This window comes from Staurois parvus, unplaced genomic scaffold, assembly GCF_062004578.1.
Source record: "Staurois parvus isolate SC_StPar_1 unplaced genomic scaffold, SC_StPar_1.0 ptg000303l, whole genome shotgun sequence".
In the NCBI taxonomy this organism is placed as follows: Eukaryota; Metazoa; Chordata; class Amphibia; order Anura; family Ranidae; genus Staurois; species Staurois parvus.
The window spans coordinates 16274472-16300041 of record NW_028318099.1 but is presented as its reverse complement, the minus strand read 5'-3'; the positions used below and the strand labels follow the sequence as shown (position 1 = coordinate 16300041).

The window sequence follows — 25570 nt, the reverse complement described above, 5'->3', positions numbered from 1 at the left end:
ACCTGCAGAAATTTTGTATGGGTATCCAACAATATGGCCGTCAGTTTTTCATTAACCATTATGAAGTTCATTCAGTTTTTGACAGCTTCAAAACTAAGGAGAGGAGTTTTCCAAGCTCTCGCAATTGTCAATTTAGTTGCCATAAATAAAAATGATGCCAGCTGCCGTTCAGAACGGAGGAGGCCCTCCAGCGGTTTAAATAGAAGCGCTTCATACGGGTTACGCTTAATGTCTGCGTGAAGGGTAGTGCGGAGGAGGGCATACACTCTGATCCATAATCTACTTACTTTAGGGCAAGTCCACCAGATATGAGCCATAGTACCCGATTGTTGGCATCCCCTAAAACAGACCGGGGAATATGTAGGGATAAAACTAGCTAGACGAGCAGGAGTATAATACCACCGGTATAGAATTTTGTAGGCATTCTCAAGAATGACATTCCTAGAACATTTAGATAGTGCTTGGGTCATGTTCTGCCAGTCCTGTTGATCCAAGGTCCCCCCTAATTCAAACTGCCAACGCTGATGATAGTAGCGAACTGGAGGGGTTCTATAAGATATAATGGAAGAATAAATCAAGGAAATCAAACAAGGAGCATGAGGTCTATGTCTGCACTGGCACTGCGTGCGTATTAGTGTATTAATAAAGTGACGAAGTTGAAGATATCCAAAATGTTCTCGGAGAGGGATGTTATAAGAAGAACGCAGAGCGTCAAAGGTAATTATTCTAGTGGGAGATAGGAGTGAGTGAACATCATAAAAACCATGCGCTTGCCACCAGGCAAACTGTCTAGGATTATCCCTACCCGGAGGGAATAATGGGTTATGCAATAGACGTAACAGCGGCAAGTGAGGAGAGATAAGGCCAGCGGAATATTTGATAGAATCCCAGAGACGTAGCGAAAGCGTCAGCGTTGGACTAAGGGTAGATGGACGTTGAGAGATAGGAAGCCATGGCAAGGAGGAGAGCGGTATCGGGTGAGAGTCCATCATATCTACAACAGCCCACAGGGGGAAGTGGTGAGATGCATGAACATGAGCTAAGGGGGCAATGTTAGCTGCCATATAGTAAGACTGGAGATTTGGAACAGATAACCCGCCCATACTCCGTCGTGCGAATAAGATATGTTTGCTAATTCTGGGTCGAGAAGAGCTCCAAATAAAGGACAAAAGTTTTCGCTGATGAATACGCAATATGTGCGAAGGTACTGGAACTGGCAAGACACGAAATAGATACAGTAGTTTAAGAAGATAGGTCATACGGATTGCGTTAATTCTGCCGAACCATGAAAGCGGGAAATGAGACCAAGAGGACAATAGCTCTGTCAACTCATGAAAGACAGTGGGAAAGTTAGCCTGATACAGTCCGTCATATGTCGGGGTAAGCTTAATTCCGAGATATGGTAAGGCCGAAAGCCATTGAAAAGAGAACGTTTGCTCCAAAGTGGTCAAGAGTGATGGTGGGAGGGTAACTGACATAGCTCTTGATTTAGCTGGGTTGACATGTAAGCCTGAAAGGGTTGCAAAGGAATCGAGAACCGCGAGCAAATTGGGCAAAGTAACCCCCGGGTTCGAGATTGACAATATGTCATCTGCAAACAAAGACAATTTATGTTGGGAGCTCGCCACATCAATCCCCTTAATATCAGGATGTAAACGAATGGCTTCTGCCAATGGTTCCAAGGCTAGGATAAAAAATAAAGGGGAAAGTGGGCAGCCTTGTCTAGTGCCTCTGGCAACCAAGAACGTAGAGGACTCAAATCCATAGTATTTAAGCTTCGCTTGAGGGGATGTGTATAGCGAAGAGATCCATCGTAGGAAGGAAGGACCGAAGCCAAAGCGGTGAAGGACCGATAGGAGATACGGCCAGGATAGAGTGTCGAAGGCCTTATTGATGTCTAAGGATAAGAGCATCATATCGAATTTACGAGTATGGGCCAAATGTTGCAATTGTAAAATACGTCTAATAGCATCTCCGGCCTGCCTGTGGGGAACAAATCCCACCTGGTCCTTTTTGATTAGGCGAGAAAGGAAGGAATTCAGTCGAGTAGCTAAGATCTTAGTAAGAATCTTCACGTCGATATTGATGAGAGATAGGCCTATAGTTTGCCCAGGAAGAGTGATCTCGATCTGGTTTAGGGATCATAACCACATTAGCAGTTAACGAGTCCGGGGAAAAATTCGAACCTCCCTTCACCGCATTAAACATAGCAGCAAGGTGAGGAGCGAGTACATCAGCTAATTTCTTATAGTATAGTGCCGTATATCCATCGGGACCAGGGCGTTTGCCCGTTTTCAGGTCTGCTATGCATTGCAAAACCTCAGATACTTGGATATTACGATCCATCAAATCCTTATGGGCTGACGTTAAAGTAGGCAGGGGCAGACGAGATAAAAAGTCAGAAATGGACTGAGGGTCGGCCCGAGTGGGATCAGAGTAAAGTTTAGCTAGTTGGTGCCGGAACTCTTCTAAAACCGCTACAGGGTTGCTCGTAAGGGTATTGTGACGAGTACGTAAAGATATCAGTTTAGGATGCTGCGCAAAAGAACGCAATCTACGGGCCAACATAGAGTCTGGTTTGTTTACTTTGCTATACCACTTCTGGCGAGTCCATCGTAAAGAGCGCTCAGCCTCATCTGTTAAGCAAAGATCCAATTCTAAACGAGCCTGATCCAACAGTCTGCGGTTCGACGGGGAAGGTGATTGTTTAAATTGGGCCGACGCAGAAGCTAACTTCGATTCCAACTGACACTGTTTAGACTGTCTTTCCTTCTTTCGCCTTGAAGCTATTTGGATAATATGTCCCCTAAGAACCGCCTTGTACGCTTCCCACAATGTTACTGAAGAAGAGACAGAACCCAAGTTCAATTGGAAATATTCCTGAGACTTACGATGTAGTTCCGCCTGGATCTCCTTTAACGAAAGCAAGGAGTCATTCATTATCCACAAAGAGGAGGCCGGCCTACATAGGAGAGATCGACAAACCACCAAGATAGGCTCATGATCTGACCATGGGACCGTTAAGATAGAAATAGAGTGAACTAAAGGGAGGTGTTTACGTGAAACGAAGGTAACATCTATGCCATGGATCGTGCCCTGGAGCAGGAGGTATCTGCCATTGGGATCAGCAATACGCCTCACACAGACGAATGGAGTTTTACTATGGAAGGCGACCAATACGCCTCTCTGTTTAGTGGGGCCAGTAGCTTGAAATATCTGAGGGTAACGTGCATCAAAATATTTTGGGGCAGAGGTAGTGGAGAAGTGAGTTTCTCGCAAACAAGCAATGTCAACTGGGCGAGCCCGGAGAAACTTAAATATCTTTACCCGTTTCTGCGGAGAGTTCATCCCCTGGACATTCAGTGATAACCAGTTCAACGACATGGTGATCTAAAAAAAGGAAGATTAAATCCGCCGCGATCACCGGGAGCCCTGGAAAAAAATTTATAAAAACACAAAACACACATAACAAACGACAAGGAGAAAGAGACGAAAAAGAAAAGAGAAAACCAGAAGACATCTGATATACAAGCAAGATATCTGTGAAACATTAATATCAATTCAAACAATATAGTAATCAACTGTGGGTAAAACACCCACATAAAGGCTAGGTAGCGGGCAGGACAAAAGACCATACCGGTAGCCAGCTCGATGGGGGACACGACCATCCACCGGAACAACTCGGCATTAATACAAAATATAAAAATATTATACAGACAACTAAGGGTAATACACCTGTGAATAAGTAATCTGAAACTCTCAGGACAATAGAAATCTCAACCAATCAGTGCGGAGAAAAGAAAAATCCACTCTAGATTGGAAGAGATAAACCACACGGTGGCATGAAATCCCTGAACAAATCTAGAGTCAAATCTAGAAAGTGGCAGCCAAAAATCCACATGGAACAAAGCTACCTACTGGCGGCCCGCCTCTAAACATCATGTCGCGGAGACTTCCTGAAAACGTTGAGCCTGTAGGGATCTGAGAGCCTGGGAACTACTTTGACTAGGAGGAGATTTACGCGAAGACTGGGAATTGTGAAGACGCGTAGGGATTGAAGTCTCCTCACTCTGGGATTGTGGCAGTTCCAGGTTGAGCTCCCAAAAGTGACGCCGAAGAGGCCTGGAATTGACGACCTTGAAAGGAGAACGAAAGCTTGAAAGGGAAGCCCCATCTGTACTTGATATCAGCCAATTGAAGAACTTGAAGATAAGGTCTTAGGGTACGACGTTTGGCAATTGTGACTGGGGACAAATCCGCGAACAGATGTACAGAGTGACCTTGAAATTCCAGAGCCGAGCGGTTCCGAGCCGCCTGCAGTAGACGTTCTTTAGTACGATAAAAGTGGAATTTAATAATAATGTCTCTGGGAGGACCTTCCATGGGCTTGGGTGCTAGAGTTCTATGGATACGGTCAAACTCCAGACGTTCTATGGGAATCTCAGGGGCCAACTCCTGGAAAAGAGTAGTAGCAGTGCCCTGCAAATCGGTGAGTGCCTCGGGGATTCCGCGGATGCGGAGATTATCCCTGCGTGCTCTATTCTCAGCATCCTCCAACTTATCTTTTAAAGTGTCCAGCTCGGCATGTAGATCCTCCACTTCCTGTTCATGACCCTCCAAAACTGTAGTCGCCAGATCCATACGTTGCTCTAATTGGTGGGCGCGAAGGCCCAGCTCCTTTAGGCCTCTCGTCAGATCAGAAGATAATTTACGTGAGGCAGCTGTAATCTCCTCTCGCACTATAGCACGGAATTTGTGTAGCAAGGCTTCGGGATTGTGTTCAAGAGAATCAGCCATCCCCGATGGAAATTGCTGCTATCGCCATCAGACTCAGGGTCACCTGGAAGCTGGGTGTTGTCATCAGGCTCAGGCGGGTTAGGTATCAGCTTAGCGATATGGCCCTGCGGAGGGGATTGCTGACGGGCCCGATGTTTAGGTTTAGTGCGGGGAGTGCGGTGCATTGCCGGGGGTGGTCTACAGGATTCCAAAACCCCCTAAGACTATTGAGGTGATACGCTAGGGTGTAAAAGCCCAGTAGCCGAGAGAAATATTTCGGTGGCACAGCACAGGAAGGTCACTCTGGCGTTTTCCTCCTGGCTCGTGTACGTGTCCCCCACCGGGGAGATGGTCACAGAAGGCTCAACATAACGCTGCGGCCAGTGAAATGTAGATGGTTATGGTTATGATAACTTGGCAGGCTGCGTATAGGCTTCCAAAATATGTCCCAGACACCCCTGATGTATCCACTCGAGGAAGGGGGTCATTAGAAAATTCCCTCCTCCATCCAGCACTACCTCTGCATCCACACTGATCTCCAGCAGCTCACAGGGATCCTGCAGGGATGTGCTGTAAGCCACAGTGCCACCAGGAGGATCAAAGGAGCCCACCCAGCCTGTCCCTGCAGCTGACCTGTCTCCAGAGCCGGCCGGGCAGGGCGGTGGTGCGGCGATGCAGCGATCCGGCCGCGGTGGCGATCCGCTCCGGCCGCGGATTCAGGATACACCGCGGCTTCACACGCCGTGGTAGGCCTCAGAGCGTCCCGCGCCCCAGATGCTCGGAGAAGGGACAGAGTAGCTCGAAACCCCTCCCCGAGTGTCAGGAAAGGTCTAGGCAGCCGGGGATCTGCTCTGGATGGCCGCCGTTCCCTGGATGGCAGCGGATGGGAGATCAGGGTGCCGGAGCTCAGGGAAACACAACCGCTCCCGGCGCCATCTTGGACACGCCCCCCACTTTTCACTATTTCAAAGGAATTAATTCTTGCAAATGTGTTTTGGTTTCTGTTCTTTAAAAAACACATTTAATATATTTTTTATCAGTAAATGTCTTCAGGTTTTATCTCCTTTATTTTCTATAAATATTTATTCATATATTCTTTTTACCATATTATGATAAATATTTGGAGAAAGTGAATGCTTTAATGTCTGTCCACATATACTGTACATCTCTGAAAAGCACGTGTTCAGGTCGCTGTGTGAGCTAGACTGTTTAATGTAAGATTAGTTTGTCTCTTTAGCAGAATTTAGTACTCTGGTGTTTGAACATAATAATTTCACTTTTTTTCTCCCTGCAGACTGAGTGCTTCAACCATATAAGGCTGTTGCAGAGATTTAATGAAACCCACCTGTATGTCTGTGGAACGCATGCCTTTGCTCCACAGTGCTGTTACATTGTAAGTACTTCCTGACCTTTCAGTTTATCTGCTGTTCATGAGAAGGGATTATCACCTGTTTTTAGTACTAAACGTTTTTGTGACGATTTCATGGTGTATAAAATCAGGACACTTTGGCAGAGTTTGGAATGAATTTGCAGTTTAAAAAAAAAAAAAAAAAAGCTAATTTAAATAGTAATCTTTGGCCACACACAAAATAATTTGTTGTCTCAATCAGCTATCAACTGCAATAATTTCCTACTTTCCAGTATCCAAATGAATAAACATGGGTTGGAAATTGCAACTCTAAAAGGTTCCATTCTAGTTTTTATGGTTTGATCATTTGAAATCGGCAAACTTTTGTGGCTGAAAGCTCTGACAGAAGTAAAAATTCAAAGTGTATAGCCAGCATAGCCTAATTGCTCTAAAGTATTGGTATTACCATTGCTGTTATTGGATAAACATTAGCTTGATTGATGTGCTGCACCTTTCCATAGTTCTCAGCTTCCCCTCATTTGGATCAATAACAGTGTTTTTCTGCACTTAAACCCTTTTACCCAGCTTCTAAATTATAGAATGTATTTTTAAAAGTCCAGATAAAGCAAAAGTAGTGGTTAGGGAGAAAGCACCTATGTATTATTTCTTTATGGTCTTTGAATCTGGGTGAATCCAAGGGCTGTACCCTTTATCCTGCATACTTTGTACTAGAAGGTGTCCATCTTTCTCATGTCAATAAGTTGGTTGGTATGTATATCTATATCAGCATTATTATGTACAGAATTTTTGTGATTCAAGGAGCTTCTGTTGTTTATACAACTAAACATGCTTGATGTCCATCAACCACTTTTTTTGATTGAAAAGATACTTTTATTACAGAAGCATCAAAAACAACATGTTACTTGTAATCGGGGTACATCTCACCCTGTACTGCGACGCAGCGCACCACATTGCAATACAGTTCCAAGCATACAATAAATACATTCAGAAATAAATACATTCGCTCAGCGGTATGATGCCTGACGTGATGTGCGTGGAGGACGAATCTCCAGACCACCACGTCATGCATAACGCCGCTTACCCCAAAAACTGTAGCATCCTAATATACATTACGTTTCCTAAGAATACTAATGCATGCAAAAACGAAAACCGGATATTACGATCAACAATAGGCATCGGGTGTGTGGGGGGGGGGGGGGGGAAGGGGGGGAAAGAACACAGGCCCGAAGCTTTATTGAAAAGACAAAGACACGCAAGGGGGGAGTAGGGGGAAAATCTTCAGACGTCCTCTTCCTCCTTAAAGTCCATCAAGGAATAGTCTGAGCAGACTGAGGATCAGTCTGCGGCAGTCCTCAATGGACATCCTCTCCCGCTGGTGGATGAGGCGCTTTCTGGCGCACCATAAAGCGTCCTTAAAACAGCACAGCACCCGCCAGGCGCCGTCAATGTCCTCCAGAGAAAAAGTCCCACAGAATAGTCCATTCAACACCCCAAAGTGAGTGATGGCTGTCTGTGGTACAAAGTCCTTGAGTTCAGGTTCCAGGGCCCCCAACAGGGCCTGAGCAAATGAGCACTCCCAGAAAACGTGGTGAGACGTTTCCTCGTGGATGATGCAGAAGGGGCAGGGTCTGTATCTGCTCAGGTTCCTGGCATGTATAAATGTCCTGAGAGGCAACCCCCCTTGGATTGCCATCCATGCCAGGTCTTTGTGCCTGTTGGTAAGGATGTTGGAAGAAACATTCCTCCAGACCACCTTGCAGGTGTCTGAAGGCAGGCCTGGAACCGACTCCAAAATGTCGCTGGCTCGGATGAGCTTGTAGATAGTCTTTGGCTTCCACAAGTCAGGCTTGACTCCCTGCAGCCCTTGCTCCCTGATGAACTTGAAGGTATCCAAGTAGTACCAAGGAGTGTCCCAGTTGTAGGGGATGGAACTATCCCAAGTGTCCCACCCCAGGGACCTCCAGAGAGGCAACAGGAAGAAGCGAGACATTGCGTTCCCGCCAGAGTCCATAATCCGTCTGGGCAAAGTTCTGCGGATGCAGTTGCAAGCAAAGAACACCCTCAGCTGGGTGGCGATGTCGGGCACGCCCTTACCGCCCTTGAGGGGTTCCTTGAACATGACTGCCCGCTTCACTCTGTCCATCTTGGAGCCCCAGATGATGTGAAACACCGCCCTGGTGATGGCCTTACAGGTGTTGACCCGTGGGGGCCAGGCCTGGGCGAGGTACTGCAACACAGGGAGAATCTCGCTGCGGAGTACCAGTGTCTTCCCTTCGATGGAGAGGTCTCTGAGGCTCCATAGTCCAAACTTTTGATGCATCTTGGCCAGTCTCTCCTCCCAAGACTTCAGGGCTGCGCCCTCGGCACCAAACCAAACTCCCAAAATTTTCATGAAGTCTGTCTTGATGCCAAAGGGCATGGATGCAGAAGAAGGCAGGAACCACTTTCCGAAGAGCATGACTTCCGACTTCCCGCAGTTGACCTTTGCCCCCGAAGCTTGGCCGAAGTCCTCGCAGGTCTGGACGAGCAGGTCGATGGAGCGCTGGTTGGCACAGAACACCGTCACGTCGTCCATGTAGAGCGAGCACTTCACTTCCCGTCTGTCTGGTCCCGGTGCGGTGATTCCCCCGATCTCTGGATTCCGTCTGATGCATTCGGCGAAGAGCTCTATACAGCAAACAAAAAGCAGAGGTGAGAGAGGACAGCCTTGTCTGACCCCGGAGAGGACCGGGAAGGGGTCAGTCTTCCAGCCGTTCACCTGCACGGAACTACAAATGTCGTTATACATCATATCCACAACCAAACAGAACATTTCCCCAAGACCAAACCTGCGCAGGGCTCTGCACATAAACCCATGGGAGACACGGTCAAAGGCCTTTTCCTGGTCAAGACTGACCAGGGCCGCGTGCACACGGCGGTCTTTGATGTACTGGACCGTGTCCCGGACAAGCGCTAGGCTGTCCGCAATCCTGCGGCCAGGAATGCCACAAGTCTGATCCGGGTGGATTATCTGTCCGATGACAGCCTTCAACCTGTTCGCCATAACTTTGGCGAGGATCTTGTAGTCCACGTTCAAGAGAGAGATGGGACGCCAATTTTTCATCAACCACTGCCCTAGTTGATGGTGCTTGTGATAGGTCAGCCAACTTTCCGGTCTCAGGAAACCCCTGCTAAAAATGACTTTATCTACAATTCATGATACATTAGTGTGATAGTCAGAGGTAACAATGCACCTTAGACTTGTGGTCATTGGGAAGAATTACCCCCCTACAGATAGCTGTAAAGATCATTGGTGTCAGTGGGAACAAAAATTACTCAAGGAACCCCTGGCAACCTCTGGAGGAACTCTGGTTGAGAAACCCTGTGATAGGTTATCGATGCTTTGCATGGTTACTGTGAGCACCTTTTGCTTTTAATGGTTGTGCTATGAACCAAGGGTATTAAAAGTCTCCCCAAACACAGGGATATGTACAGGGATATCTTCAAGCTTTGCCCCCAGGGAGATTGCTTGCTTTAGGACATGTAGCCTCACTGGTATTCTATAAAAGTTATGAGACTGGAGCATAGTGGGTGGAACAGTTTATTTATTTAGTTACATAGAAGTTTTATCAGCATTTAGGCCCTATCCACATGAGCACATGGGGCTGTCTGAAGCTAATCGCCAGGAGCCTACACTGGACCCCCACTTGTCATCGCTGATGGCCCCATTCCCAAATGTAAATGGGGTCTTATGTAAGGGTGACATTCACTCTTAGGCCTCATTCACACTGACACTGTCAATCCTATGTTTTATATACATTTAGAGGACAGTCATTGAATAACCAGAAACGCTCCAGCACTCAATCTTAGGTGTTCCGAAAGGTGCTAAGGTGCGCAATGCTTCCTAAAGTACAGCCCTCCACAGATCAGGAAATCTCCAGACAACTGTAAAAAAACACCCAAGAGGGCGCAAACTCCTTGTGCATTACACCACACAATTTATTAAATCCTCAGAGACAAGTGGATACTCACAAGCAAATAAAAACAGCTGGCATAAAACAAGGATACTTCAGCCTTAGGTGGTGTTCCCTTCGTGGAACCATCTGGTTGGAAAGCTAACACCTTTCGGGAGTCAAGCCCCCTTCTTCAGAGCTGAAAGCTGTCAGCGCTGAAGAACGGGTCTCTACTCCCCAAATGTGTTAGCTTTCTGACCAGATGGTTCTATGATGGGACACACTACCTAAGGCTGAAGTAATCTTGTTTTATGGCTGCTGTTTTTAATCGCTTGTGAGTAACTTTTTGTCTCTGAGGATTTATTAAATTGTGTGGTGGTAAGACACAAGGAATTTGTACCTTCTTGTGTGTTTTTTACATTTAGAGGACATGCATGTAAATGCATGTAATAATTTTTCAATGGTGACATTTACACTAAGCTTTTACCTGTGTTTAGGTGTGGTTGATTGAGCTGCACTTAGAATAGTATTCTGGGTGCCCAGAATTTGATTAGAAATTCTAAATGTGCCTAAGTGCTGTAAAACCTGCTGTAAATCAGGAACACCTACACTCTGAAAAAAGTAATCTAGGAAGCATGAAGTTTTTTTATACTTAGAAAATTTCTCCTTCATTTAGTAAAGCTAAACACTGGAGTGTCAGAGTGAATGAGGTCGTAGTCTGTTAAATCAGGGCAGTTTAGTATCTTTCTGAAACTGTAAAGATATCTTAGAAACAGAATGGGGGAGATTTACTAAAACTATAACACTCAGAATCTGGTGCAGCTGCGCATGGTAGTCAATCAGCTTCTAACTTCAGCTTGTTCAGTTAAGCTTTACCAATAAAACCTGGAAGCTGATTGGTTTCTATGCAGAGCTGCACCAGATTTTGCACTCTTCAGTTTTAGTTCTTCTCCTTCAATGTTTCCAAGCATTGATACTGTCCTGTACAACAAGCTGGTAATGACAGATTCACTTAGAGACTGCAGGGAATTGTTTAAGATATGACCTGGATGACAGCTTCTATAGTTCAGTCAAGGATCACATCCATTTTTGGAAATAGACTGATGGTTTTCTGTTCTGTTGGGGTAGCTAAGGTAATTGATAGAACATCAGTCCATAAAAGAATTTGACTGTATTATTTTGGGTGTAGACTGTATATGTCTATGTCTGGTATTAGTATTCAGTAGTTGGCCCTTTTCATCATATATTCCAGGCTCTTGAAGTGTACTTTTCTTTGCACATATAGGAATGTTGGTTAAAAACCAGCCCTGTAGAACCTAACTTTAAACACATTTACATTTTGATAGCCCTCTGACACTTTGGGGTAAATATTTGTGTGAGCAGCGCACTCTGCTTGTTCATATTTTTTTCTGCTCCTTTTGAAATGTATTTTGTATTCTGTGATTTAGACTAAGAGAATTTTAATAGGCGGTGCTCAGGCCACAACCTTACCTTTGTTTGAAATGGCCAAAAATAGTCTTGTATAAATGAAAGGGAAAATGTTAAAAGCTGTAGTTAAAACAGTCAAAATAAAGGGAGTTTTGCTTAAACAGTGTGTAAATAATGGTTAGAGGAGACAGGCGGGTGGCCTGTAGACAGCATGCCCACACATCTTCATCATGTAATCACCAGTAGTCAGTGGTCTGACGTTTACCTATACTCCGATTGCATCTCCTGCCACATTGTACACTGGCATGTCAACTATAAACTTTATATTCTAGCCAGTACAAAGATATCCCCTATTTACATTTGTATTGCTGGTTCTGCAATTTTAGAACAATTTTCTTCTTTTATTCAGCAAAGTAAACAAAGACTGCGGAAAATTTTTATGTGAAAACATCACATACATCCATTTCTCTCTTGACTTTAATCCCCTGAATGAGCCAAAATACCTCCATTGTAAAAGACATTTTGCTTTAGGCCAAAGATAGATATGAATGTAATTTACTTTATTAAATTGCTTACTTTTTAATGCAGTGGCAAGTAGCAAAGCATAGACTAGCTACTGAATTGTGTTTATGGGATTAACACTATCATGCCCATCAGTTATAAGTGCTGATATTCTTAGTGCGCTGTGTGGTTTTACTGTCTTGTATGTTAATGTGGATAGAAGCAGGAAAGGGTTTGTGACCTATCGTTTTGAGCATTGAAGCCATCTCTATTCCCGTAGAAAAACTGTACTGATAGAACACTGAACATATACAGTCATGGCCGAAATTGTTGGCACCCTTGATATTTTTCCTGAAAATCAAGTATTTCACACAAAAAAGGTATTGCATTAACACATGTTTTGCTATACACATGTTTATTCCCTTTGTATGTATTGGAACAAATATAAAACAGAGGCAGAAAAGCAAATATGACATAATGTCACACAAAACCCCAAAAATGGGCTGGACAAAAGTATTGGCACCCTTAACTTAATATTTGGTTGCACACCCTTTGGAAAACATAACTGAAATCAGTCGCTTCCTATAACCATCAATAAGCTTCTGACACCTCTCACCCGGAATTTTGGACCACTCTTCCTTTGCAAACAGCTCCAGGTCTCTCTTATTGGAAGGACACCTTTTCCCAACAGCAATTTTAAGATCTCTCCACAGGTGTTCAATGGGATTTAGATCTGGGCTCATTGCTGGCCACTTCAGAACTCTCCAGCGCTTCTTTGCCATCCATTTCTGAGTGCTTTTTGACGTATGTTTGGGGTCATTGTCCTGCTGGAAGACCCAGGATCTTGGACGCAAACCCAGCTTTCTGACACTGGGCCCTACAGTGCGACCCAAAATCCTTTGGTAATCCTCAGATTTCATGATGCCTTGCACACAGTCAAGGCACCCAGTGCCAGAGGCAGCAAAACAACCCCAAAACATCATTGAACCTCCACCATATTTTACCGTAGGTACTGTGTTTTGTTCTTTGTAGGCCTCATTCCGTTTTCGGTAAACAGTAGAATGATGTGCTTTACCGAAAAGCTCTATCTTGGTCTCATCTGTCCACAAGACGTTTTCCCAGAAGGCTTTTGGCTTACTCAAGTACATTTTGGCAAACTGTAGTCTTGCTTTTTTATGTCTCTGTGTCAGCAGTGGGGTCCTCCTGGGTCTCCTGCCATAGCGTTTCATTTCATTTAAATGTCGACGGATAGTTCGCGCTGACACTGATGCTCCCTGAGCCTGCAGGACAGCTTGAATGTCTTTGGAACATGTTTGGGGCTGCTTATCCACCATCCGGACTATTCTGCGTTGCAATCTTTCATCAATTTTCCTCATCCGTCCACGACCAGGGAGATTAGCTACAGTGCCATGGGTTGCAAACTTCTTGATAATGTTGCGCACTGTGGACAAAGGCAAATCTAGTTCTCTGGAGATGGACTTGTAACCTTGAGATTGTTGATATTTTGCCACAATTTTGGTTCTCAGGTCCTCAGACAGTTCTCGTCTCCTCTTTCTGTTGTCCATGCTTAGTGTGGCACAGACAGACACACAATGCAAAGGTTAAGTGAACGTCTCTCCTTTTTATCTGCTTTCAGGTGTGATTTCTATATTGCCCACACCTGTTACTTGCCCCAGGTGAGTTTACAGGAGCATCACATGCTTGTAACATTCTTATTTATCCGCAGTTGTGAAAGGGTGCCAATACTTTTGTCCAGCCCATTTTTGGAGGTTTGTGTGACATTATGTCGAATTTGCTTTCTTTCCTCCCTTTTTTTGTTTTGTCCCAATACACACAAAGGGAATAAACATGTGTATAGCAAAACATGTGTTAATGCAATACGTTTCGTGAGAAATACATGATTTCCTGGAGAAATATCAAGGGTGCCAACAATTTCGGCCATGACTGTATATGGGTAGTATATGGAAGTATAAGCATCACATCCTAATTAACAAGAAAGTTCAGTTTAGCAAAAGAAATCTGGGATTGTAAAGGTTCATAAGACAGTCAAATTCGCATTTTTTTAAACAGCAAAAACATACAATTTTATTAAAATGGTACACGTATTAAAAAAAAACATTAATAAAAACACTAAATGGATCACGTGGTTTATTTTGCCGTCATTTCATAGTGGTAACAATAATGAAATTCCCAACATGTCTCGCCAAAGATAGACTTCTTCAGGGCAGTTGCCACTAATAGATTCCAAACTGTATAAAGACATATACAAATAGATGATAATTGTGTTCAACAAGTAATATTCAAAAAATTGTTTTATACCTCTGAACATTACTGATATAGGCTTACCTGACCACTCAGGGGAGTTATTTCACATAAATAGAGCCAACATATATTCTAGATCATTGACTATCAAGAGTGTTCAGAACTGGTAGTGGCCACAGAAGATACAAAAGCTGGGTCCTTTATCTATACCTGGGACTCTTTATCAGTTTTGAACACTTTTGTCAATGATTGTCAATGATCCAGAATATGTGATGGCTCTGTTTTTTTATATGAAATAACCCCTCTGAGTGGTTGGGTAAGCCTGTAGCCTCATACAAGCAGTGAGAATGTCAGTTTTTTTTGCATGCTAGTCTTTTTTCGAAAATGAAGAGGTTACTAAAATGACAAAGATTTTCATGTGACAGAATACAACTTCGGAAGTGATGTAATGTATTGTACTGTATTGTAATGTATTCTTTCGTTTCTGAGCATGCATGGTCTTGGTCTTCCGCTTTTTCTTGGACGAATACTGTACTGATTAAACTAAAACATTCTGGAATTGTACGAGAAACATTTTTGTGCTTGTCCCTTCGATTAATTTTGCATGAACAGTCGTGGTCGGCTCTCCAAAGCTGTGTACGAACGATCAGATTATCGTAAATCACTTTGAAAGCGGTATTTTTCGTCCGATTTTCTTATTGTTTGTACTAGATATATATCTGTAAATTTTAGAAGTATAAAACTATTTTTTCAATATTACTTGTGGATTATGATTATCATTGATTTATATATATCTTTATACAGTTTGAAATCTATTAGCGGCAACTTCCCTGAATAAGCCTTTCTTTGGTGAAACATGTTGAGAATTTCATCACTGTTACTGCAATCAAATGATGACCATGTGATACATGTTTTTGTTTATGCTTTTTCGTAAATATATGTATCATATTAATAAACTTTCCTGTATTGATAGAAATATGCACAAACTTCAGTATGTACATCTCCTTTTAAAAGTGTTCTTTGCCTGGCTGTCATGCTTACTTTCATAATTACTAACTCAAGTATACTGATCAGGAGATCTATCTTCACTTGTTAAATGCTTGTCCAAGGTAACTGAACCAAGAAAGTAATGGAGCGAGATACAGCAAGACATCTTGCATTTTCAGAAAGAGGTCAGCAATTTTAGTAAAACGTGTTGCCTCAGAAATAGACCTTTTTCTCTAAAGTACAGAAGTCTGACAATCTGGAGACTTGTGAAAATGGAAACCTAGCGTTGTGGCATTGCTATCCCGTCATATTGTATTGAAGTTGGTAGAGGTTATCTGTTTGCCAGGTTACATAGCTGCCAAACCAGCTGCAACAAGATTTCTGCAGACTACCGCACGAGATAAAATTCTCTTCACGTTTCAGTACTATTCAATAATGTTCAAGTTTTAGTCATTATTTAGTCCTCATACATTGTTTCCTATTGAAAGCCCTGAAGAACGGGGGTGTTTTTTGGCCCCCAAATTTTGTTGGCTACTCCGTCAATTGTCCCTCTGACCCATACTAGAATAAAATCATATCTGGACTATTGAATAGTTGTGTGTCACTTCAATTCGTATTCCAACTGGTAAGCTTGTGACAGCAGAAGAGGTTAGCTCCAGTAATAATAGTTTATATAATGTAAGGACATTAGCCTAATGTCTGTTTATCATCATTGAGGAATATATTGTTTTTCTCTGGCTCAGCCTTCTGGCTGAGCAAGAGAAATGGGCTAAGTAGTTAGCACTTCCACCTAGCAGTACTAGGGTCATTAATTTGAATCCTAACCATGGCACTACCGGCCTGGAGTCTGCATGTTCTGCCTGTGTGGGTTTCCTCCACATACTCTGGTTTTCTCCTACTCCTAAAGGCTTGTTGGTCAGTTAATTAGCTCCTGTCCAAAATGGTTCTAGTATGTCTATGTAGGAATGTGAGTTAGGGACCTTAGATTCTATGGTCCTTGCGGGCAGGGACTGATGTGAATGTGTAATATACAAGGGGCATTCAAGTCAACCCAGGACGTTTAATTGTACAGGTATAAAAAGGGATGCTAGCATGGCAGTGCTACACGCAGTAATAAGTGCCAAGTGTGTCCTATTACTGATAGGTGGCACAAATGTCACGGGCCAGTCCAGAGACCGTTAATCAAGATGGCCGACAACAGTGCTAGCGTGTGCATGGAACAGTATGTGGTGATGAAGTTTCTTGTGAACGAAAGTGTAAAACCCACGGGTATCTACAGAAAATTTCAAGCACAGTACGGCGATGAGACGCTTAGCCGCAGAAAGACATTTGAATGGTGTAAACGTTTCAAAGATGGCCGTACGTCCATCAGTGACGATGTTGGCCGTGGTGGTTCCCAGCCCACAGCAGTCATTCTTGTGAACATTCAGCGTTTGGAACCCCTGGTTCTGGATAATCGACGCATAACCTGTTGTGAAAGTGCACAAGAGACGAATCTTTCTGTGGGAACGGTAAACACAATGATGATGAATGAAGCAGGCTATGCTAGGATGGTTCAGGCGTACTGACAAATCTTTCTATGCCGAAGCTTTACAGGTATTGGGTAAACGCTGGGATAAGTGTTTATAATGTAGTAGGGTAATATGTTGAAAAATAAATGCACTTTCCACTCCTTAAAATTAGTTCTTTTATTATATAAACTCAAAAGTCCCCATTTGGCTTGAATGCCCCTTGTATATGTAAACCGCTGCATAAATTGCTGACGCTATACAAGTCAATGAAATAGATAAATAGGTGTGTATAGTGAGCCTTAATACGTACAGTGTTTCTTGGCATTTCTATGTTTAGCTGCAACTCTACGTCACAATGAATATATTATGTGTCTGCTGAAAGCATGGCCTGGGGTCACTGATGAACACTGTGAAATACTTGTGTATGTGTGTGATGTAGCAGTAGAGACTGGAAAGCCATGTTTTTCTTCTTCTTGTTCCGTAGTTCACATGACCATTAACTCTTTAAACCTGTCGTACTTAATAAGAGTGCTACACTGGGGCATTGTAGGAATGTGACAGAACCAGCCAAGCATGGCGGGAGTGTGATGTGAGATTAGCTGAGGGATGTCTGTGCTGTAGACTGTTTGTCTAGAACATGTCTTAGTGTTTGTACATGTATGCTTTTCAGCTTTTTGTGTGCTAATGCTAGTCATGTTACTATCTATATGCCTAACAGTTTGTAATCACTTACAGTGGTTGATATGCAACTCAAAATAGTCTCTTTGAAGGATATAGGTCAAGGTTGGGCATCGTGAAAAAAAATGTTTTGAACTGGGAGGATTTTTCGGTGTGTATTTTCTTTTTGCAGAGACTGAGGACATTCCACCCACAACCTTGTGTTGAATTGGTTTTGCCCTCTGCTTGGTCTTAGGTTTTGGGTGGAGTATCCTGCGCTGAAGCATGGAGAAGGCAAGTAGTAGTTGGGGAACTTTGATTTTTGCAGGATGGGGGGTGGGGGAACAGAAGGAAGGGACAAAAAAATTTAAAGATTTCCTCTTCTGTGGTTAGGTCTGAATGACTTGCTAGCATTTAGTTTCCTGTGTCCCCTGTAGGTCATAGATGCCGAACAGACTATATGAATACAACCCAGTTCAGATTAGAAACCTCATGTCATAGCAAAATATACAGTACTTCCTTCTTTTTAATTACATGATCCTTGGCTCCCCCAGCAGACAGCAATCCCCTATGCTCTGGTTGTCATTAAGTGCAGGGCTATGGACTCTGCATCAGTCTTGGTGACATCAGTCCTTAGTACACCAAAGCATAGGGGAAGAAGACACTGCAGGGACTGGTCTAACAGTGTAGAGGCCACCATGTCTTTGGATGAAGATAGGCCAACTTTTCTCCAGTTATTTTCAGTGAAGAATCATAAATAAATTGCCAAAGCAGTGTGCTTACTGCCTGGCAATTTCTGTTTGAAGATGTAAAAAAGAAAAGATACATATTAGACATTTCCAGCCCTCTTAGTTCTTTTGGCCCCATTCTGAGTTCTGTGGCTGTCTCATCTACCTTCAGAGACAACAACCATGGTAAGTGCAGTGTTTTCTTTCACTCTGCCTGCTTTGGTGGACAAATTTAATTCTACCGCTTCTCTGCTTTCCTTGTCTTTTCTCTGTCTCGTACCCCTAACCCCCTGCAGCCAATCTGTATTCATTTTTTCACTGATTTCGTCTTCAGTGAAGTAAATCTGCAATTGCCAAAAATAAGCAGTGAAAGAGGGGAATTTGTGTATGACATCAAGTAGACACTAAAGTATTTTATTGTGTTCTCCTCGTGTTACAATAGAGCTGTTATGTGTTTATGAAAGTATTCTGATTCTAGTATACAGTATTACATAATCTATTATATCAACATTGTTCTACATCACAAAGACATGCAGATATTCATCCAACATTTTTCTTGGAATAAAGTCCACTTTTTCATTGCAGAGTTTGTATTGAGGTTTCAAACAATATTGATTAGCGCATAAAGTATAATTAAAGGCAAACTTTGTTTTTTTTTTGTTTTGTTTTGTTTTGTTTTGTTTTTTTTAGTTTTTGATAGAATTGAGATGGATTAGAACACCTGTCAATTTTTATTTCTGTCTGCGCCCCCATGAGGGAGATTTACCCTCTCTATTTGTTTACCATTATCATTGAAAGTGAAAGTAAAAGAAAAAGTTTGAAATGTCCCCAGAAAAGTAATAGAAATCTTCCAATTGAGACCCTAGTTCTGGTGACCTGAGGGTTCCCAAGGAATTCCCATAATTTGCAGGTATTTCCTCTCACTTCTTCTTTGGTTATGAGACAAAAAGTGAAGGGAAATCTCTGCAATAGGACACAGGTGGCAAACAAAAATTCTGACAGGGGTTATGACCCTCCGTTGCTCTATCCAAAATGAAAAAAATGTTTTGCCTATAGTTCTACTTTACACATTTGAGCAAACCTAGTATTTACTGTAGCAATATATTATCAGATCAGCATTGTATAATGGAGACCTAGCAGGTCCTCAGTCAACAAGATGGTACAGGAAAATAATCTGTTTTAGCAACTTGATTCTGAACTAGGAGTAGTCCGAGTCCACTTTTTCAAGGATGCATATGCTGCTCAAATAATAAAACATATCTTGCAGACAAATTACGAGTCACAAACATATACTGTGTATACCATAACATGCCCAAATGATATCATTAAAGGTTTAAAGTGTTTTGTTTTAACTTGGCATGCAAGGCCAAAGAGAAATAAGTTTCAGAAACTTTGCACTAGATTACGCAATATAAAGTGCATGCAAGCTTAACATCCCATTTCTTGATATGTACCTGCAGTGCCATGTAATTGTATGAAAAAGTATCCTGTTCTCCTTGCATTGCTTCCTTTGTGTGAAATTCCTGGTGTTCCTGCCAGTCCCTCTGATTTTCTATTAAAAACTGACCACACTAGGCAAGAAAGCACAGCCAGTTCTCTAGCTGTGCTGGGAACTATGTGCTCTCCTCCATTGATCAGATGTCTGCTCTACCACCCACACACCCATTCACTGGGAAGTTCAATGTACTGCTGTTTCTCCTCCCCCAGCTCTCTGCATAAGTCGCTTAGAGGGTATGTGATTACTTATAAAACAGGGCAAACAAGGTATTTATTTAACATGTTTTGTTTTTTAGCTATACACACATATTTTGCCTTTCATTTCTATGTTAATCACTTGTCCTCTTGTGGATTTACCCTTCTACCTGACTAGGCCATTTTTTGTGTTACGGTGCTGCGTTACTTTAACTAAAAATTGTGCGGTCATGCATGGCTGCACCCAAATGAAATTTACGTCTTTTTTTCCCACGAATTGGGCTTTCTTTCGGTGGTATTTAATTGCTTGTGCGTTGTTGTTTTTTGCGCTTTTTAAAAAAGAAAAAGACCAACAATTTTGAGTTAAAAAGAATATTTTTTACTTTTTGCTGTTAAACATGTCCAGTAAAAAAAAAAAAAAGAAAAAGAAAAAAAAAAATTTCGTTATAAATTTAGGCCAAAATGTATTCTGCTACATGTCTTTGTTAAAAAAACAAATCCCAATATGTGTAAATGAATTGGTTTAAGTTATACCGTTTACAAATTGTGGTATATATATTGGGATTTTTTTTTTTATTTTTACTAGTAAGATCAGCAACTTAGCGGGACTGCGGTGGACATTCTGACACTGGGGGGAACTGACTTTGTGTCATTGACATCCCCAGTGACGCCAATACAGTGATCAGTGCTAAAGAAAAAAAAAACACTGACACTGTACTAATGGCACTGGGCAGGAAGCGGTTAACATTAGGGATGATCAAAGGGTTAACTGTGTGCTGGGAGTGTTTTAATAGGGGGTGGTGTCTGTGTGCTTCACTGTAAGCACACTGCTTTGGATGGCTGTGGTGTGCACAGCCATCCAAAGCAGTGTGCCCGAGCTGACAGGGAGAACTGTTAGAAAACAAAACAGTTCTCCTCCCCGTCGGAGATCTTCAGTAATCACCGGTCGGGATCTGGTGATTGACAGCTGCAGGTGCGAATGGCAGCGCGGCTTGCGCACATTTCTTGTCTGGAAGTGCAAAATCACATGTATATTTATGTGATTTTGTGTACCAGTGCCGCCCTGTAGCAGTAAATGGAATGGGTTGTTTTACAAGATGAGGCTGTACATACCCTTTAAATTTATGAATCCCTCTACAATCAGAAACATCAACCACTGTCCGTTCAAAGAGCAGCAAATAGGAAAAAAAAGATAATTGCATCAGGTACGAGTCTGATAACACAGATAACTAGATTAGTAGAATAAAGTGCAAGCTTCAGGTGCCAGTGAGTTGGGTTGCTTCCAGTGAGTTGGGTTGCTTCCAGTGAGTTGGGTTGCTTCCAGTGAGTTGAGTTGCTTCCAGTGAGTTGGGTTTTGACCAGTACTTCCAGGTAAGGAGGAACTCTGTTCGTGTGACAGTGCTGGGCCCAGAAGCTGAGCAGATTGAGCAAAGCACAGGTTCACGCTAATAAGTATGCTTAGGACGGGGTTCTTGTTTAGCACCAGGTAATGAATATATGTGGGTGCTGCAGCAATGATGAAGGCAGATTCAGGTATTTGCAGAAGAAACCACAAGGGCTTCATTCCAAAGTACAAATGCCATCAACAACCGCAAACAAAAGTTTGATAAAATAAGTTTAAGGAAAGATTACATTTTACTGGTTGCTGTGTTACTGCACATTAATCTGTTCCTGATTGTTTAAGTCTGCAAGTGATAATTAAAAAGAAGAGAGATAATTATGCCTCAATACAGCTGTCTAGTGTGATGTACTGAATGTCACCTTTGGTAATGCTTATACTGAAAATAAACCCCAAATCATTTTCTAACAACACACAACATGTTTTCTGTTTTCCTAGACTGATCATTCAAACTACATAGTAATTTATGTTTTTGAATTCAAAGGCAATTAGACTGCAGTTGAGAAGGGAGACCTAAAAAACCCACAATCAATCAAATATGTATGTTAATTGTTTGTCTCAAAGAGAAGTAGGATTTGTTCTGTACCCAGAGCGGACTACAGCCAGATGTGCCAGAGCCCACAAAAGGCTAACCTGCACTCTTCTGTACTTAATGTAACAACATAGCCTATGGGTGATTGGGTATGTTCCAGAGCAGTGTAGGCTTGTGTGTGTTAATACTACGCATGCGTATAGTTTGTGTTCTCTTTATTGTTAGATGTATACAGTGAGCCTAGATGTACACTCACACAGCTTGCAGATCTCCAGTAAGATCTGAACACATGATTAAAGGCTTCTTCCCACCTAAAGCTCATTGAAGCCTTTGGACTCTGGACCCTGACCTTGGATTACAGAACTGGAGGAAACTGAAAAGCTGTCGATGGATCCAGCGGTGTCCTCACCCCGAGCCGATTCTTTAATTGGCTGTCAGATGCTGGCGCTGCCACCTTGACTAAGGGAAACTGGCAGTGAAGCCTTGCAGCCTCACCAGCGGTTTCCTACTGTGCATGTGCGAAGCACGCTGAATTTGTGAATGGGCAAGCAGTCCCCTGGGACCTTGGAAGTGTGGGTACATGTCAAAACTAGTTACCCACTCCCCACCAAAAGGTGCCAAATGTTGGAGTAGACAGGGGAGAAGGCAGAAAAGTGGAGCTTCCGCTTTTGGGTGTAATTTCGCTTTAGGAAGGCTTTCAGAAATACAAGTGTTAATAATGTTTTTTAATGAATTAACAAAATGGAAAGTAAATGAACAGAAATACTGGCAGATATGTATCCATCATGCCATACCATTACGGAGATATATGATTGGCCCCAAATTTAAACATGGGAACTGAGGTGCAGAAAAATGGCAGTAGGTGCTCTGGACTGATGAGTCAAAATGTGAAATATTTGGCTGTAGCAAAAGGCAGTTTGTTTGTGAAGGACTGGAGAGCGGTGCAATAATGAGTGTCTGCAGGCAACCGTGAAGCATGGTGGAGGTTCCTTGCAAGTTTGGAGCTGCATTTCTGCAAATGGATTTGGAGATTTGGTGAGGATCAATGATGTCCTCAATGCCTGAGAAATACAGCCAGATAATTATCCATCATGCCATATCATCAGGGAGGTGTATGATTGGCCCCAAACTTATTCTGCAGCAGGACAACGACCCAAAACATGCAGCCAATGTCATTAAGAACTATCTCCAGTGTAAGGCCTTGTTCACACCATATGTGCATGAAAATTGATGAGCAGATTTCACTTGCAGAGACATCAGTTTACATCAGTTTTCATGCACGCCTCAATACGTTTTATACATGTTGCACAGAAAAAAATCTGCGCTAGTGTTTTGGTGTGAACAGGGCAGAATGTGTGCCGAAAAACTGGCGTCTGCACCATGGTGTGCACGAGCCCTAAAGAAGAACAAGGAGCCTGGAAGTGATGGTCTGGCCCCCACAGAACCCTGTTCTGAGCATCATTGTGCCTGTCTGGGATTATATAAATTGACAGATTTTAGGCAGTCTACATCCACAGAAGAACCGTGGTTGGTTCTCCAAGATGTTTAGAACAACCTTTCTGCCACGTTCCTTCAAAAACTGTGTGCAAGTGTTCCTAGAAGACTGTATGCTGGTTTTGAAGGCAAAGGGTGGTCACACAATATTGATTTGATTTGGATTTTTCTTCTGTTCCTTTACTTTCCATTTTGTTAATTGATTGAATTAAACTATTACACTTCTATTTCTGAAAGCTTTCCAAATTTACAGGATTTTTTCAAACCTTTTTGCACAGTACTGTACTAGTGTGTATGTATGTATATACTGTATATGTGCGTGTGTGTGTGTGTGTATATATATATATATATATATATATATATATATATATATGCAATCCATGAAAAAGTACATAGAACATGAAGACTGTCTTGAGAAATGTGGGCTGTGCCCCACTGAAACATTGACACTACTTTGGTAAATCCCTCCTGTTATAAGGCCCATTGAGTGCACCTACTGCCTTTTATAATTATTTACTAGAAACAGACAAAGCCCTGCTTAAAGTGGTTCTAAACGCTCAAGGTTTTTCTATGCATAAAGGTAGCATCCCCCCCAGCTCTCTCCCCCCCAGTCCTTACCTGAGCCCCCTCCAATCCAGTGATGTGCACAATAGTCTCGGATATATTTGGGCTCTTCCTCCTCATTGCCTGACACCGCAGCAAAAGCTCATTGTGAGAGTGGGGGGTGGGGACAGGATGCGGCTCTATGGGTCTTATGGACGCATAAAGCAGCGGCTCGGGAGTGAGCACGCAGTGGTGCCCCCAGGGCAAGCAGCTTTCTCTGGGGGTCACTCCTCGAAAGGGAGGAACTAGGAGCAAGGCACAACTACTGCACAGAGCAGGTAAGTATAACATGTTTTTTATTTTATGGAAAAAAAAAAGAAACTTTAGTACCACTTTAAGAAGTATATCTTATTACTTGTGTTTACAGCAGGTTCCTACATCTGAGCCTCATGTAAACGCATCAAAAGTGAACAGTCCCAAAAACTTGTGTTGTGGAAAACAAGCCTGTCATTTGTTCATTAGTAGGAACCATAAACCTTTAACATGTTTAAGATTCTCTTCTGGCATAGTTGTCTCATGTAATAAATATTCAATCTTTTCTAAATTTTGTAATGTACAGATAGCTTTAACAGGGTGAAGGTGGCATGCAAGGAACAGTTACCAACAGCTGCCAATCACAAATCGTATTCCTGTAATCTGACAGTGAAAATCTGAAATGTGGTCGGTTGGCATGTTACTTTTTACTTTGTTCTTATTTTAGCAGGATAGCGTAAAGGTGGCCATACATGAGCCAATTCCACATCGAATGTGTGAATGGGGGGAATCCTTCTAACAGCGAGCCATAATACAATGATCAGTTTTGCCAGTTATAGCCAGCAGCACTGATCATTTGGGAAGGCTGGTTGTACACAAGTTGAGCGATAGATCAACTTTGGTGCAAACAGGTAGCCCATGCATGGATCAAAATTTGGTTAGTCCCTGCTGAACTGGCTGAATTTTGATCCATGTATGGCTGGCTTAAGACATATATTTTAAATCCTTAAAACCTGTCTTCAAGCAAACAGTTAAAATACAAGAGTTCTTTTACTTGCCATATGATGTGTAATTTATTTATCTATTCCTGAAAGTGACTCAACACTGCCAGACTGTACATGGCTTGGTTGTCTCCCAGTGACCAAGCAGCAGCACACTGATGAACGTAGGGCTCCTTTACACATGCGGTTGGGGGGAGCTGTAACAACAGGCAGTAGAGATGCTGCAGGAATTAAACCCTGTCGTGTTTTGGGGGCACTAGTGCTTGCCATACGTGACCCATTCAAGTAAATGTGGTCACACTGCAACTGTCCCACAACCGCATGCAATGCATATGGTTCAGCACAGTGGTGTGGCATTTCTGTGGTTAAGACGGGCAGTGAGAAGGTGTCATATCCCCTGCACACCACCTGTCAAATGCCTCTGAAAAGTGTTCTGAGCATGGATCTCCTTACAGAGGTGCGGCATTCCTTGGCTTGCCACTTGTAAACAAGCCCTTACTCTCTTCCCTACCTTCCTTTCACAAAGTTTCTCTTTGTACAACTGCATGCAGCAGAGCATGATTGGCCTGCAGTACTGTCTGTTCCCAGTCTAAGTGCAGCTGTACTGGATATTATAAGGGGCAGAAATTAAGAAAAATGTAGATTTCTACATGAACGATATTTAAAATATATTGACTGTGTTAATGTTTGCTCAGCTGAAGATGTTTGTCATGGAGTTGTGCTTT

The 25570-nt window shown here is 42.7% G+C and overlaps 1 protein-coding gene across 3 annotated transcripts in view; it reads left to right on the top strand.

Annotated features, from left to right (window-relative positions):
* SEMA4G (semaphorin 4G) overlaps positions 1–25570 on the top strand; it is a 300010-nt gene that overhangs the window by 160691 nt on the left and 113749 nt on the right. For all 3 annotated transcript variants that reach the window (XR_016313584.1, XR_016313583.1, XM_089683293.1), the window contains exon 5: positions 6071–6169. Coding sequence is in view for 1 of the 3 variants with exons in the window: in XM_089683293.1 (XP_089539419.1) it covers positions 6071–6169 (99 nt within the window). In the remaining 2 variants the exon portion in view is untranslated. The remainder of the gene's footprint in view (positions 1–6070; positions 6170–25570) is intronic.